Source organism: Rhamphochromis sp. 'chilingali' (genome assembly GCF_963969265.1).
Source record: "Rhamphochromis sp. 'chilingali' genome assembly, chromosome: 10".
NCBI classification, from domain to species: domain Eukaryota; kingdom Metazoa; phylum Chordata; class Actinopteri; order Cichliformes; family Cichlidae; genus Rhamphochromis; species Rhamphochromis sp. 'chilingali'.
This window is the reverse complement of record NC_137937.1, coordinates 39,587,965-39,604,513: the sequence shown is the minus strand read 5'-3', so window position 1 is coordinate 39,604,513 and position 16,549 is coordinate 39,587,965. Positions and strand designations below refer to the sequence as shown.

The 16,549-nt window shown below is 44.4% G+C and overlaps 1 protein-coding gene across 1 annotated transcript in view; it reads left to right on the top strand.

Moving 5' to 3' along the window:
• Window positions 1-10,436: 10,436 nt before the first annotated feature.
• The window catches only part of LOC308403444 (rap guanine nucleotide exchange factor 1-like), a 36,800-nt gene continuing 30,687 nt past the window's right edge, over window positions 10,437-16,549 (top strand). The window contains exons 1-5 of the mRNA XM_080892859.1: window positions 10,437-10,566; window positions 10,743-10,870; window positions 12,032-12,243; window positions 12,314-12,470; window positions 16,050-16,294. Of these exons, the coding sequence (XP_080748985.1) occupies window positions 10,539-10,566; window positions 10,743-10,870; window positions 12,032-12,243; window positions 12,314-12,470; window positions 16,050-16,294 (770 nt within the window). The 5' untranslated portion in view covers window positions 10,437-10,538. The remainder of the gene's footprint in view (window positions 10,567-10,742; window positions 10,871-12,031; window positions 12,244-12,313; window positions 12,471-16,049; window positions 16,295-16,549) is intronic.

Genomic DNA, 16,549 nt, shown 5'->3' with positions numbered 1-16,549 from the left:
ATCGAAGCTATGAGTTGTGTTAGGAAGCTAACGTCAGTTAATCACATTTTTGAGGGGTCTAATAATGACCTATGACAGTTGTGCATCCACAGTCTGTATCACTGTATCTGAAATATAATTGGCTCAATTCAGACATTTAGTCATGTGGACTATCATTGTCTCCTGGTAAACCATAAATTCAAAATGTTTACATTTCCTCTACCGTGAACTACAGATCAATGAGGCTGTGTCCCAATTCAGGGCCTGCAGCCTCAGAGTCCACAACGGTCACGTACTCAAAGACTGCTAAAGCCGGAAGTGAAATGGGACGGTCTAGCCTCCATCACGCTGCCCAGGTTGCCTAGCAACCATGATACTAACCGCTGGAAACGTTTCATACAGCTTTGTGTGACAGAAATGACGGAGAAAATCGTTTGTCCATTTGTTTGTTTGTTTTACATGAGCTTTGTGTGATTAGTTGAGTATCTGAGACCACAGGACTGTGAAACATGATTGTTGGGTTTCATTTCTGTACTGAACAGTCATATAAGATTAGCTAGTAAATAACAATTAGCTGATGTTGTTCATGAGACTAAAATCATCTCACTGTGGTAAGGTAAATATAATATGGCCAATATTATAGTTAGTATATTAATCATTATTAGTTATTACAGCAGTGAGCTTGAACTCTGTGTCAAACACTGAGCTTCAGTAAAGATTGAAGTTGCAGTTATTTATATTTCCTGTCACCTTAAATCTTCACTCAAACACAAGCATCTGTGACAGTGTGTATATAGATGTATTATATATAGGAGACAAATATTGTTCTTTTAATATGTTGGCATTACTAAATTTGGCTCAATGCTTACATATATGTGTAAAAAGCAAATGTAGGAGCTGTGATAACTGTGTCTGATAGAATGAAGAGTAGACTGATATATGAAATATTCCTTTATTGGGTGAGAAAATCAGACCATGTCATAACTGCTGTAAGTCATACAGAATAGATATCAGAGCCTTAAACAGGCTGACGTCTGCTAAATGGGTCAAACTGGGCAGAAAGTATACAAACACATAACATCCTTATAGAATATGATGTAACACCATAGATCAACTTAGCTCAGAATATATAAAGCATATAAACAGTTACAGCAATATGATGCAACACACACAGCAGCTACTGATCCAAAATACTCAAAGCTTCATAGAACTGAAACCAACATTTATTTTAGCTCCATTCTGCTGCTGATACAGACTTTAGGTTTCTGAACATTAACCTTGTTGCTGCCTTTCATAGTGTGTAACTTGAAGGCCCTGAGTACTTTCTCCCACACTGAAAACACTGGGATGATCACATTATTTGAACATTACCTAATAAGACTGATTCAGCACAGACAGTTAGTTATGTTAAACTTTTCTAGCAGTCCTGGAACAGGTTGGCTACTGAAGCATGTTTTAACCGAAACATGTTTTTACTGAAACAGGTTTTTACTGAAACAGGTTTGTTATTGAAAGACGTTTTTACTGAAACATGTTTTTACTGAAACAGGTTTTTACTGAAACAGGTTTGTTATTGAAGCATGTTTTAACCGAAACATGTTTTTACTGAAACAGGTTTTTACTGAAACAGGTTTGTTATTGAAGCATGTTTTAACCGAAACATGTTTTTACTGAAACAGGTTTGTTATTGAAACAGGTTTTTACTGAAACATGTTTTTACTGAAACAGGTTTTTACTGAAACAGGTTTGTTATTGAAAGACGTTTTTACTGAAACAGGTTTTTACTGAAACAGGTTTGTTATTGAAACACGTTTTTACTGAAACATGTTTTTATTTTTACTGAAACAGGTTTGTTATTGAAACAGGTTTTTACTGAAACAGGTTTTTACTGAAACAGGTTTTTACTGAAACAGGTTTGTTATTGAAACATGTTTTTACTGAAACAGGTTTTTACTGAAACAGGTTTGTTATTGAAAGACGTTTTTACTGAAACATGTTTTTACTGAAACAGGTTTGTTATTGAAACACGTTTTTACTGAAACATGTTTTTATTTTTACTGAAACAGGTTTGTTATTGAAACATGTTTTTACTGAAACAGGTTTTTACTGAAACAGGTTTTTACTGAAACAGGTTTTTACTGAAACAGGTTGGCTACTGAAGCTTGTTTTTACTGAAACACGTTTTTACTGAAACAGGTTTGTTATTGAAAGACGTTTTAACCGAAACATGTTTTTACTGAAACAGGTTTGTTATTGAAACACGTTTTTACTGAAACATGTTTTTATTTTTATTGAAACAGGTTTGTTATTGAAAAACGTTTTTACTGAAACATGTTTTTACTGAAACATGTTTTTACTGAAACACGTTTTTACTGAAACATGTTTTTACTGAAACATGTTTTTACTGAAATAGGTTTGTTATTGAAACACGTTTTTACTGAAACATGTTTTTACTGAAACAGGTTTGTTATTGAAACAGGTTTTTACTGAAACAGGTTTTTACTGAAACAGGTTTGTTTTTGAAACACGTTTTTACTGAAACATGTTTTTATTTTTTACTGAAACAGGTTTGTTATTGAAATAGGTTTTTACTGAAACAGGCTGGCTACTGAAGCAAGTTTTTACTGAAAGATGTTGTTACGGCCCTGGTCATAATGTGTCTTGGTGGCTGTTTCTTGTGTCTGTGTCTTTAAGTCTCTGCAGGTCCCTGATTGGATAAGCTGACGGCTGCTGATTGGTCCCCTGATCATGTGGTTGCTTTGAAAATCTGTTACCAGCAGTTGAGCCACTGACAGCAGCAGCAGACTTGACCCTGGTTTCCAAAACCTGTATCATTCTGTTTGAGCTTCTCGTGACTTACCGAGCTTTGTATATAGCGTGTACATTAGTTTTCACTTGTAAATAGCACTGAAACAGAAGGGGTGAGCTGCCTTATTATTTTTCCTTGTACTGTTTTCTCCTGTTTATTTTAGTTAGGTAGTTAGGTGTAGCGCTTGTCTTTTGTTTGGTTTTTGTTTCACATAGGGTTTTAGACAACACCTCCTTTCCTGACTTAGCTTATTTTGTTTGTTATTTTGGCCTTTGTTCACCCCGGAGCTTCTTTTTCAGTGTAGACAAATAAACCACCGTTCACTAAGAAATTGTTTTTTCTGTGTATGGTTTTGGGGACCAGGGCGGGGTCACTTCCTTCTTTAACTCTTATGCTACGTTCCTGTACACCTAGACTGGGGCGTAACATAAAGTGGGGGCTCGTCCGCTCTTTTCTTTTGCCATTCTTTTTGCTCATTGTATTTTTTAGGTTGCCTACAGTTTTTGGTTGGCAGTTTTCTTGTAGTGTTGGGGGTAGACTAGTCGCAATGACTTTTGACATGGATGATTTTGCACTGCAACCCACCATGGATAAGTTGGATCAATGCACAAAGGCAGATTTGTTGTTGGTGGCAAAGTTGTTTAATGTTAGTGAACCTTTGAATACTAAAAAGCTAGAAACTAAGCAGTGTCTGACAGCACAGCTGTTGGATAAAGGGGTTAATTACGAAGTTGAAACCTCGGCCGATTGATGCGACTGGAGGTTTGGTGGTGGATGTGGGAGCAGAAGCTGCTGCAACCATACCACAAGCTGCCAGTGGACGGGTGACACCAGGGGCAGAGGCTCCTGCTGCCATTCAGGTCCCAAATGTTAGCCCAGCCGGACAATTTCAACATCTTAGGCTCGCCCTTCACCTGAAAGAGGTGGAGCTTGAGGCTAAAGCCAAAGAAGTTGAGCTTATGCATCTCCGTATAAGGGCTATGGAGCTGGATCCCTCCTGACAACGTAATGTTACCTCTATTACAGTGAGTAAAATTGTCAGTAAAACTTGTGATTCATTCTCCTCTGACCAGTTTGATGCAAGCAAGCAGATTGCTTTAGTGCCACCTTTCAGAGAAAGTGAGGTTGACTCTTACTTTAATGCCTTTGAACGCATCGCAACCACTTTGAAATGGCCCAAGGATGTGTGGAGTTTGTTGCTGCAGTGTAAATTGGTGGGGAAAGCACAGGAAGTGTGTGCAAGCTTATCCATTGATGACAGTCTGGATTATGAAATTGTGAAATCCACTATTTTAAGGGCTTATGAGCTAGTTCCTGAGACAATTCACCAGAGGTTTTGGTCATGTGAAAAATCTGCCAACCAAACACATGTAGAGTTTGCCAGGGAGAAGACTCTCTTGTTTGATAAGTGGTTAGCTGCAAGTAAAGTGAAGGACTTTGCTCAGCTAAGAGAATTGGTTCTGTTGGAAGAATTCAAAACGCGTCTTCCAGAAAGTGTTGTTGTGCATCTCAATGAGCAAAAGGTGGATTTGTTGTCTAAAGCTGCTGTTCTCGCAGATGAGTTTGTGTTGACCCATCACACTACGTTTTCAGCTGTGCGCCATGAATGTGCTCCGTTGTCTAAACCTGCGAGGAGTTTGAGGGTTTCTCCTAAGCGTCAAACACGCCCTGATCCGGTTCCCATGACCATCCGACAATGCTTTTATTGCCATGATACTGGCCATCTCATTGCCAAATGTCCGTCACTTCATCGCAAAGAGCAAACTCAAACATCGAAAAAACCAAAAAGTGTTGGTTTCGTTCGGTTGGTCTCTACTCCTAATCCCGTCAGTGATGAACCAGGAAATGACGGTCTTGACAGCAGTTACTGACCTTTCATTTCAAAAGGGTTCGTCTCACTGACTGGGAAAGAGGAGGATGGTGTGCCAATTGTAATTTTGCGTGACACTGGGGCTGCCCAGTCTCTCATTTTGGAAAGCGCGCTGCCTTTTTCTAGTAATTCATTTTGTGGTGCTGATGCTCTTATGTGGGGAGTGAAAATGAGTGTGTTACGAGCTCCGCTGCACAGTTTTCCTACAGTCACCTCTCTTTTCGGGCCCGGTAACAGTGGGGGTGCTCGCTTGCCCGTGGAGGGGGTTACTGTGATTCTGGGGAATGATCTAGCCAACAGGAAAGTTTTCCCAATCCCTGAGGTAATTGAAAAGCCCGCCGATGATTCTGTTTTTGTTTCTGAATGTGCAGCTGACAGTCTGCCCTCTGTTTTTCTTGCTTGTGTTGTCACGTGCGCCCACAAGCACAAATACGGTGATGTTGACTTGTCTGATTCTTTTCTATGTTCTAAAGCTGTTCCTGAGAAAGCTGAACTGCCTGTGGAAAAAGCTGAAAAATGTGTGTCTGACAGCCTGCTACCTGCTACACCTGACCTGTCTTTTGAGATAAACAGAACAGATTTTGTTCATGTGCAACAGAATGATCCAACTCAACCCAACCCAAATGAGCCAAATGTTTACGATCAGAATCCCCGTGTCTACAGCATTGAAAATGACGTGTTAATGCGCAAATGGCATCCTCCCTCATCTAGTGATCTTAGCTGGAATGTATCTCAACAGGTAGTTGTTACCATCGTATTCTGCGTCACTTTTTCTGGCCAGGTTTGAAGTCTGATGTAACTAAGTACTGCCGTTCTTGCCACATTTGCCAGGTCAGTGGAAAACACATAATCATTGATTGTGTAGGTCCGCTTCCAAAAACAAAGTCAGATCATCAGTACAATTCAATTCAGTTCAATTCAATTTTATTTATATAGCGCCAAATCACAACAAAAGTCGCCTCAAGGCGCTTCATAGATACAGAGAAAAGCCCAACAATCATATGACCCCCTATGAGCAAGCACTTTGGCGACAGTGGGAAGGAAAAACTCCCTTTTAACAGGAAGAAACCTCCAACAGAACCAGGCTCAGGGAGGGGCGGGGCCATCGACTGTGATTGGTTGGGGTGAGAGAAATTAGAGAGGATAAAGACATGCTGTGGAAGAGAGACAGAAGTTAATAACAACTATGACTCAATGCAGAGAGGTCTGTTAACACATAGTGAGTGAAGAAGAAACACCCAGTGCATCATGGGAATCCCCGGCAGCCTACATCTATTGCAGCGTAACTAAGGGAGGATCCAGGGTCACCTGGTCCAGCCCTAACTATATGCTTTAGCAAAAAGGAAAGTTTGAAGCCTAATCTTGAAAGTAGAGATAGTGTCTGTCTCCTGAATCCAAACTGGAAGCTGGTTCCATAGAAGAGGGGCCTGAAAACTGAAGGCTCTGCCTCCCATTCTACTTTTAAATACTCTAGGAACAACAAGTAGGCCTGCAGAGCGAGAGCGAAGTGCTCTAATAGGGTGATATGGTACTACAAGGTCATTAAGATAAGATGGGGCCTGATTATTTAAGACCTTGTATGTGAGGAGCAGGATTTTGAATTCTGGATTCAACAGGAAGCCAAAACAGGAGAAATCTGCTCTCTCTTTCTAGTCCCTGTCAGGACTCTTGCTGCAGCATTTTGGATTAGCTGAAGGCTTTTCAGCGAGTACATCTTGACTTTGATGTGCGCCGTCACACGCTTCCCTGAGGCTATTCCGCTACAGTCAAAGCTGTTGTCAGAGCCTCAGTGAACTTTTTCTCTGCTTTCGGTTTGCCTAGATCAGTTCAAACGGACCAAGGGTCAAACTTCATGTCCAAGATTTTTGCTCAGATCTTAAAATTGCTTGGCATAAAGCATCAAAACTCCAGTGCGTATCATCTCGAATCACAGGGTGCGCTTGAGCGTCTCCACCAAACATTTAAAGCTATGATGAGGAAGTTCTGCCTCGAGTCAGAAAGAGAGTGGGACGAGGGTGTGCCACTTCTTCCAGCGGTGAGAGAGAGTGTGAGTCCACGGGTTTCAGTCCTGCAGAGCTGGTGTTTGGACACACAGTGCGTGGTCCTCTGCGGCTGCTTAAAGAGAAATATCTGTCCGACACAGCTACCCCCGAGCAGTACGTACTAGATGAACCTCCAGCTGAACGTCGGCAAGACCAAGGAGCTGGTGGTGGACTTCAGAAGGGGTCAGCACAGAGACTACAAGCCCATTATCATCAATGGAGCTCCAGTGGAGAGGGTGCAGTCCTTCAAGTATCTTGGCGTCCACATCTCCTCAGACCTGACATGGGCTGCCCACATTCAGGTCCAGACCAAAAAGGCTAGGCAGCGCCTGTACCACCTACGACAACTGAGGAAGTTCAGGGTCTCTCCAAAGATCCTCAGGATTTTCTATACAGGCGCTGTGGAGAGCATCCTCACACAGAACATGACATCGTGGTTCGGGAACAGCTGTGTGAAGGACCAAAAAGCTCTCCAGAGAGTGATCCGTACAGCAGAACGCTGCTGCAGGATTGCTCTCCCCGCACTTCAGGACACCTACACCAGGAGATGCCGGACTAGAGCAGCGCAGATACTGAAGGACCCGTCCCATCCTGGCAACAAACTGTTCCAACTTCTGCAATCTGGTAGAAGGTTCCGCATCTTCCGGGCAAGGACAGAGAGACTCAAGAGGAGCTTCTATCCCCAAGCCATCCGTGCCCTAAACACACACACCCGCCCTCTCACATCATCTATAATTGACTGAGACAGGACTCTTCCAGACACTAAACCAAGGCACAATGTACATTTCAATTCCTTTAATTTTAAATATGTTTATATTGTCTATCCTGTAAAATAGTCAGATGTCTATTCATATTAATGTACAGAATTCACCTGCTGGCTGCTACTACTGCACATGCACAATGTATATACTATATATATATATATAAAAAACACCCAGCACGCCCCTGCGGGCGGTTTATCCTTCAAGCTCGGGTCCTCTACCAGAGGCCTGGGAGCTTGAGGGTCCTGCAGTATCTTAGCTGTTCCCAGGACTGCGCTCTTCTGGACAGAGATCTCCGATGTTATTCCCAGGATCTGCTGGAGCCACTCGCCTAGCTTGGGAGTCACCGCACCTAGTGCTCCGATTACCACGGGGACCACCGTTACCTTCACTCTCCACATCCTCTCGAGCTCTTCTCTGAGCCCTTGGTATTTCTCCAGCTTCTCGTGTTCCTTCTTCTGAAGAGGCGGACACGCATCCCAGACAAACCAAACTACTCCCTCAACCTTTGGAGCATCATGAAAAACTGCATCGGCAAAGAGCTGTCTAAGATCCCGATGCCTGTTAATTTCAATGAGCCCATCTCCATGCTGCAGCGGTTGTCTGAGGACCTCGAGTACCACGAGTTGCTGGATAAGGCCGCAAACATTATATATATATAATGTTCTTCTTCTACACCCCCCCCCCCCCCCCCCCCCCAATTTTTGCACATGTCGAGGAGCGTGTCAGGTTACATTTCACTGTGTGTTACTTGTATAACTATGCATGTGACAAATAAAGAACCTTGAACCTTGAACCTAGATTACGTAAGTTGCTTTAGGGAGCGTCTGCATAAAGCCTGCGAAATTGCACGCGTCTCAGGAGAAAATGAAAATGAAATCTGATAAAAAGTCTGTGCAGAGAAAATTTGAAGTGGGTGACAAAGTGTTGACTCTCCTACCTGTTCCTGGATCCTCTCTCCAGGCAAAGTTCTGTGGGCCCTATGCTGTTCAAGAGAAACTGAGTGACACAGATTATGTTGTAGGTACCCCAGACCGTAGTGTGTGCCATGTCAATCTGATGAAGCCTTATTTTGTTCGTGATGCAGGTGTAAACTCCTCCTCATCCCCCGCTGCCGTGCCGGTAGTTGTGCCAGCATCCCCGTCTCAGTATAGCCCAGAAAGTGATGGCTTAGTTTTCGTTTGTGCTGAGGGTTGCTCCCGACTCAGAAACTCTGAAATATTGGATAATTTGAAATCCCACCTAAAAACATTCAGATGACGCTGCCCAGAACGATGTGTGCTCTCTGATCAATACTTTCCCATCCCTGTTTGCTGACACTACGTCTCGCACTACTGTCCTCGAACATGACATATGTAGGTGACCACCCTCCGATCAAACAACACGCTTATCGTCTGAACCCTACCAAACGTGCACTTCTTCAGCAAGAAGTTTCTTACTTGCTGGAAAACGGTCTAGCTGTCCCTAGTTCGAGTGCCTGGAGTTCCCCGTGCCTTCTTGTGCCGAAAGAAGACAAAACCTCACGTTTTTGTACCGATTTCCGAAAAGTGAACAATGTGACCAAACCTGACTCCTATCCTCTTCCCCGCATGGAGGATTGTGTTGACAGGGTTGGCTCCACAAAGTTTGTCACCAAGCTGGATTTATTAAAGGGTTATTGGCAAGTTCCCCTCACTCCACGTGCATCTGAAATTTCTGCTTTTGTCACTCCTGATCACTTCCTCCAATACACCGTCATGCCTTTTGGCCTTCGAAATGCCCCTGGCACAATCCTAGCCTTATGCACATTGTCTTAGGTGGCGTCAAAAGTTGTGAAGTGTACTTAGATGACATTGTAGCCTATTCAGAGACTTGGTCAGAACACCTTGGAACACTCACTGAGATTTTTGAAAAGTTGAAAGAGGCATGCATCCCTTACCCTAAATCTTGCCAAATGTGACTTTGGTAAGGCCACTGTGATTTATCTAGGGAAGCAGGTGGGTCAGGGTCAGGTGCGCCCTCTTCTGGCCAAAATCCAGGCTATCCTAGATTTCCCTGTGCCTCGCACTAGACGTGAGCTTCGCCGGTTCCTTGGAATCGCCGGCTATTATCGCGACTTCTGTAAGAATTTTACAGATGTAGTTGCACCTCTCACCAGTCTCACAAGTGTGTCAAAACCATTCGTATGGTCGCCCACATGCCAGAATGCTTTTGAGTCTGCCAAAGCTCTCCTCTGCAGCACTCCAGTACTTGCCGCTCCTGATTTCACACGTCCTTTCAAACTAGAGGTGGATGCCAGCGCCAGCGGTGCAGGTGCGGTGCTGTTGCAGGAGGACAAGCAGGGTGTTGATCACCCAACTGGTTACCTTTCAAAGAAGTTCAACATTCACCAGCAAAAATACAGTACCATTGAAAAAGAAGTACATACTGAAACACGTTTTTACTGAAACATGTTTTTTACTTAAAAAGGTTTGTTATTGAAACACGATTTTACCTAAACAGGTTTGTCACTGAAACACATTTTTTTCCTGAAATAGGATTATTACTGAAACACGTTTTTACTCAGCTCCTGCACTCCGAGGCCCACACAGTAACTGAAGATCAGTTATTATAAACTTATAATAAATGTAACGTGATAGTTCTGTAAAAATACTGCCATAAAGGACAGGAATGATTATGGTGTTGGTACAATAACACAGTCATGAAAACAGTCGTAGAACAGCTAATTTCTTTGCTTTATATTTAACGCCTTCATAAATCCTGATGACTGCAGTCTGTTTACTAACATAAGCACGCATACTGCCTCTGATACGCTCAGCTCCATCAGCAGGCTCAGCTGTGCCATCTGCTCACCACCACCAGGTGGAGCTGTGGGACCGCAGAGCTCTGTGACCTCAGCAACATTATCATCCTCACTGAGAGGCTGAGTTTCATTTAAATGAGGCAAAAGTAGGAAGAAGCAACGAGGAAGGAAGACACACTGAAGCAGAGACAGAGGACGAGAGAGCAGGCGGGTGGAGGGCGAGCAGCAGAAGAGGAACAAACAGAAGAAGAGCGAGGGTCTGACATGAGAGCAGAGGAGTAAACTGTCTGCAGACATGTCCTCCCGGGCTGAGAGTAAGACAGGTGAGTGTCCTCCTCTTCTTCTTCTGCTCTTTCTCTTCTCACAGGCTAACTGTTAGCCACCGCAGGCTAATGGCACTTCCTGCCAGCGCTCAGGACTTTGTTAGGACTCTTTTTTTCTTTTAATGTAAAGATAATGATGATGATGATGATGATGATGATGGGGTCCTCTTCCCCAGCCTCCCAGATTGCATATCTCACCATGAGGTTGAAGGATAAGCTCCACCCACAGCGGACGAGACGTCCTGTCAAACTCACCCCATCATTGAGAGTCAAACCACCTGACCTGAACCTGCAGCAGCCCCAGGTACACACACACACACACACACACACACACACGTCTTTGTGTCTCTGTGAGGACCCGCAGTCACATCAGCACCTTGAACCTGAAACCGTCCTCAGACGTCAGCTGAGGTGACATCGCGTGACGTCAGAATCTATATGTGCACTGCAGGACCTGGACGAACCTGCTGCCAGTCGCCCAAAAGCCAACCAGCTGATCGATCGGTTGAGAACATTTTCCAAACAGGACATTAGAAGGAAGTTTTTGTAGCTGCAGGCTTCCTTCTGAGCTCCTCTGTAACTCTGTCAAAGCTGAGCAGGCCAGCTGCTTCTGCCGTGTTTTTAGTTTCACAAAGCTCCAGATGTTCCTGTGGGTGGAGGTCCGGCCTGCATTCAGGTCAGGCTGCTGGAGTCTGACCTCAGCGAGGTTTGTTTAAAGATCAGGGTGGATGTCTGGGTGGAGCAGACGTCCTTCGGCATTAATGGTGTTTGTAGAGGTCACAGTTACCCATGAATGTGCACTAATGCCCATCATATCATCATGCTGCTTCGACCTGAACGCTGAGAACGAGCCAGATGGTCCGTCTCCTCTACAGCTCTCCAAACAGAATGTCAGCTTCTGATTGGTCAGACCACAGGAAGGAAGTCTGAAGACCTCAGAGGAGGTGTGTTTTTAGCTCAGGTCAGCTGACCGCATCTCCTGCACACGCTCAGAAGAGCCTTCTAATGGCATCATCATCACACACTGTAACACACAGTAACAATCACAAGCGTATTTATAGCGCACATTTCATCACACGCACCTCTGTGCACTCCACACAGAAGATAGACACATAAAATCATGAAACCCTGTGGAGAGGGAGTGACAGCAGAACGACAGCACCTGACGAGTGCACGCCTGTGTCTGAGTCTGCATGTTCGCACCTGTAACTGATCTCAGGCCAGCTCGTTCCAAAGAACAGACCGCAGTAACTGAGAGCAGCCCCAGCACTGAGATCTGATGCTGGAACAGCTCAAACATCTGCAGCTGATGAAGATGCTCTTCATCAACTTCCTCTTTAAGTCCCCTGTGTAAGGTTAACTCCTAACCCTACTTCTTTCAAGTTTATCAGCTGATGCTGAAGAACTGTGTGTGTGTGTGTGTGTGTGTGTGTGTGTGTGTGTGTGTGTGTGTGCGCGCGCGCAGTCGTCAGGTGTGTTCGCGGACCAGCAGCGGGCCGTGGTCAGCTCCCTGCAGTACTTTAAGGCTCTGGTGGACCGACTGGGTGTTGACAAACCTGGCGTGGACAAACCGGTCCTGAACCAGTCTGTGGTCAGTGGTCTGCTGGGCGGGGCTTCTGGGGGGGTCCTGGAGGCGATCCAGACTCTGGTCCAGCTGGAGCCTCGCCTACACAGCAGGTAGGTGTCACTGACGTGGCAGTTTCTGAACACGCCGTGTCCTCCATCTGACCCGTGTGTGTCCCTGCAGTAAGACGGTCGCTGCCTGTCTTGCTCGCCTCTACCGCTCTCTGGCTCAGCTGATTCACTGGACCGATCAGGTGATGTTGCAGAGCGTCTCACACGACAACAAGGAGTCGACAGAGAGCGTTACCAAAGTGATCAGGACCTTGCTGGACAACGTCAAGGTGAGAACCAATCACAGACTAGATTCAGTTTAGCTTTATTTATACAGCATCAAACGGCAGCAGCTCGCCCCCAGGCGCTTCACTGCTGTGAGGCTGTAGAACAATACAAACAAACAAACAGAGCAAAAATAAAGACAAACAAAACAAAAACAAACAATAAACCACATCAGTCAGTCAAACAACAACAGAGAACACAAAACAAACACATACAACAAGAAAGAAAATGGACAAACAAAGAAACTCTCACGGGACATTTGTTGGACTTCTGGTGTTTTTTGTACCAGATTTTTATTTTCACATTCACTCAACATCTAATTTCGGGTTTTCCAGCTTCTCGAATTCTCGAATCACGAGCCAAAACTGCTCAGTCAGCTGAGAAAGTGAAGGCAGCGGGTTCTGAGAGTCGTGCTTTGATGGCGTGGACCTGAGTCTGTGGGTTCAGGCCGAGCAGCGGTGAGGAGCTCGGTGACCTGCCTCTGATCGTCTGTGGTCTCACAGAGCGTAATGGTCACCAGCTGTCTGAAGTGTGTTTGAAGCTCCTGAAACGTCGTCACGTGTCTCGATGGGCTCGCTGAGTCCGCAGAAATACATTCTCAGTATTCGAACAGATCTTGTGACAAACGGGAACAGAAATCGTCTGTGAGGGAAACGTCCTTCTAAAAACAGCTTCTGCTTAGACTCGTCCATTTGTCGTTAAATATTCCTGAGTGCCATTCAGGAGCCCGACGACGACGAACCTCAGACCTCTGAAATACTTTTATTCTTTTTAAGCCAGACTGACCTTTGACCTCTGATGACAATCCCACACAGGCATGTCAGCCTGAAGCTCTTTGGCCCAAAACGACACAAACATGAATGGCAGCTCTTTATTACGTGTCCACTGAGTTTTATTTTAAATGATGCTTTAATTCTCTGTGTCGAACACGTTAGAGGTTTGTGGCTCACAAACTGTTTCATGAGGTAAACTGTGCTGAGTGGATATTTGATGCTGTGTCACAGTTTCAGATGCTCAGAAGTAAGGGGACAAACGAACACCATTTTAAATATGAAGGCTATTTTTAGTACTTTGATGAAACCTCTGATTGGCTGAACTCAGGTCCGCGTGGTGTGTTGCTCCTCCTCCCGTCGTCGTTTCGGCCTTCCTGTTCGAGCTGCCGCTGCTCTCGTCTGAAACTCTCCTTTTTTCCTTAATTCTTTCTTTTCACAGCTGCAGTTTGTTTTGTTGATTTATTCATAGTCAAAGTGAGTCGTGATTTGCACAAACATGCTCAAGATTAAATGTGCTAATCGTGTTCTTTTCCCTCCATATTAAAACTTTTGGCTATAAAAATCATAAATAAAGATGATTCTGTTTAGTGAATGTAAAGCTAAAGCACACGTGAGAGTTTTCACGTGGAAAACAAAGAGCGAGACGGTCGATAACGAGACGAGGACGACAGAGTCACATGAGCGTCAGTCGGATGTTTGTGAGGCTTCAGAGTTTGAACTTCTTGAAATGTGCACGACGAACAGCGAAACTCATAAAAACTGAAACTAAACATTTTTCAGCATTAAAACCTGAAGTGAAACCAGTGAACTCGCTGTGGGAACCATCTGAACTCAAACTGCACTGGAACCCCCACGAATGGAAACAAAAACTATAAAAACTCTTTGTCCACTAAAAAAACCCCTTTTTCCATTTAAATGTTAATTGTCCTTTTAATAATGAATTCATATTTCTGATCAATTATCCGATTTCAGCCGACGGCTTCAGAGTTCAGTATCTCCACTCAGAGCGCTGTTGGGCTGCAGAGAGCTGCTGTCTCATCAATGCTCACATTAAAAATAATGAAGACTTTAACGTGCTGCAACTTATCAATGCTAAATGTTTCTGTCCATCTTCCAAATGCTTTTGTGCTCTCATTATTTTGCTCCTGAGCAGCACTAAATAGACCTGATCATTGTTAAAGCTGACTTCCCCTCTGGATCCGTCTTTCTTCAGCACAGTCGGCTCCTTTCTCCAACATTTCTACTACAGTCAGGTTCAAAAGCTTCTGGACAACGACTCGGCTTTGATTTTGCCTTGGTACAACGCCTTAGAGGAACTTAGATCATAACGTCACCTTTAATTTAAGCGGTTTAACAAGAGTAATAGTTCAATCATTACAGACATTTTAAACACAGTCCACATTTTCAGAAGCTCAAAAGCAATTGGACAACAGTTTCATGATTAGGTGAGGATTAACCCCTCATCAGGACACATCCTTATCAGACGCCCGAATCATCTGAGCTGGCTACTTTCGATGCGGAGGAGCAGCAGCTCTACTCTGAGCTCCTCCAGAAACACAGACCGAATGACTGAAAGATGTCAGCAGAGATGAGGGAGGACGTCATTATGCTGAAAAACCAAAATAACCCATCAGAGAGCAGAAACTTTAGAAGTGACCCAATCAGCAGTCTGATTCATTGTTAGAATGAACGAATGCTGTAAGCAACAGAGTCCACAGAAGACACTAAAGTGCATGAAGACAGAATTATAGTTACAAAAAGCATCAAGTCAGGAACACCTCGAGGAAGAAGCTGTAGCAGTGTTCAGGTCCACAGTCAAAGCTGCCGTCACAGGTGCAAACCTCTGGGTGCACTCAGGAACAGGACCATTTTTAGCTGCACAGGTCTGTAAAATCTGTTCTTGAAGGCTTCAGGCAGACTTCCACCCGTGTATTAAAAAGAGTCTTTATATTTAAACGTATGTTGGTTTGTCCTGCTAGTTTTCAACCTCTGAAAATTAGGACTGTGTGTAAAATGTTTGTAACTCATAAACAGTTAAAGCAAAGCTTTAGTTAAACTCTCCGAATCAAAGCTGAACGTCTGCAGACACGTCCTGATTGTTTGGTTTAAAATCCACTGACGAGGCAGAACTACAAAAATTGTGTCATTGTCCAAAAATGTATGGACCCAACTGTGAATCACGTTTATACAGTTGTTCATATTCCAGCCTAAAGATAATCTCATATCTGCATATGTCAGCATCACATTAGCACGTCTAAGGTTGTGAATTCATTTGCAGCAGATGTTTAATCACATCTCCACCACGTAACCCTGAGAGTATATGTAGTGAAACCATCACAGCAGTCATTATACATGATGCCAGGACTTCCTGCCACTGCATCATCACAAATACAATAGAATAGCTTGCATGATGACTAAGCTGGTGTTGTGGTTGGTGTGCAGTTGTGGGTGTACAGAGAGGTGGGCTTTGCACGCAGCCCTGAGGGACTCCTGCACAGAGTGGGGGAAGTCCATCCAGCTGCTTCCAGAAACCCCTGTCATACTTATCTGTTAACGCCATAATGAAGGTTACGTGATTCCTGTGGTCATCCATCTCTCCAGCTTTGCTGGGACTCCCTCAGTGTTGGAGAGATCAGCCGCAGACATGTCTGGCTTCTCTTCACTTTTCTGTTTGTTCTATGTCATGTTATTATGGTTATCACACTGCACTCTGCTCTCAGTGTCTCAGTGGAGACGAGCCAGTGAATGGACCTTATATTTTTATCTGTCTGAAACAGCTTTGACTCACTTCTGTTCTCATGGATTCTTCAGGAACTGGTTCGATTGGTTGCAGAGAGACAAGAAGGCTCCGCCCCCCTGTCACCTGTCCAGCCAGAGTCATCAGGGTTTGATGAGCAGGCAATATCGACCTGCAGGAATCCTGCTGATGAGAAGGACAAGAATATGGGGGTGGAGCCAACGAAGAGAGAGGAGGAGCAAATACTTTCAGCTCCTCCCAAACCTCCTATGCCCATCCCAGAGTCGCTAACTCAGGTGACCCCCCAGCTGGGACAGAGGTGAGTCTTAAAATACTTGAGTCCAGTCTGGTTCAGTCTGGTTTAGTCTGGTTCGGTCTGGTTCGGTCTGGGTCAGTCTGGTTTGGTCTGGTTCAGTCTGGATCAGTCTGGTTCAGTGTGGATCAGTGTGGTTCATTCTGGTTCGGTCTGGTTCAGTGTGGTTCAGTCTGGTTCAGTCTGGATCATTCTGGTTCGGTCTGGGTCAGTCTGGTTTAGTCTGCATCAGTCTGGTTCAGTCTGGTTCGGTCTGGTTCA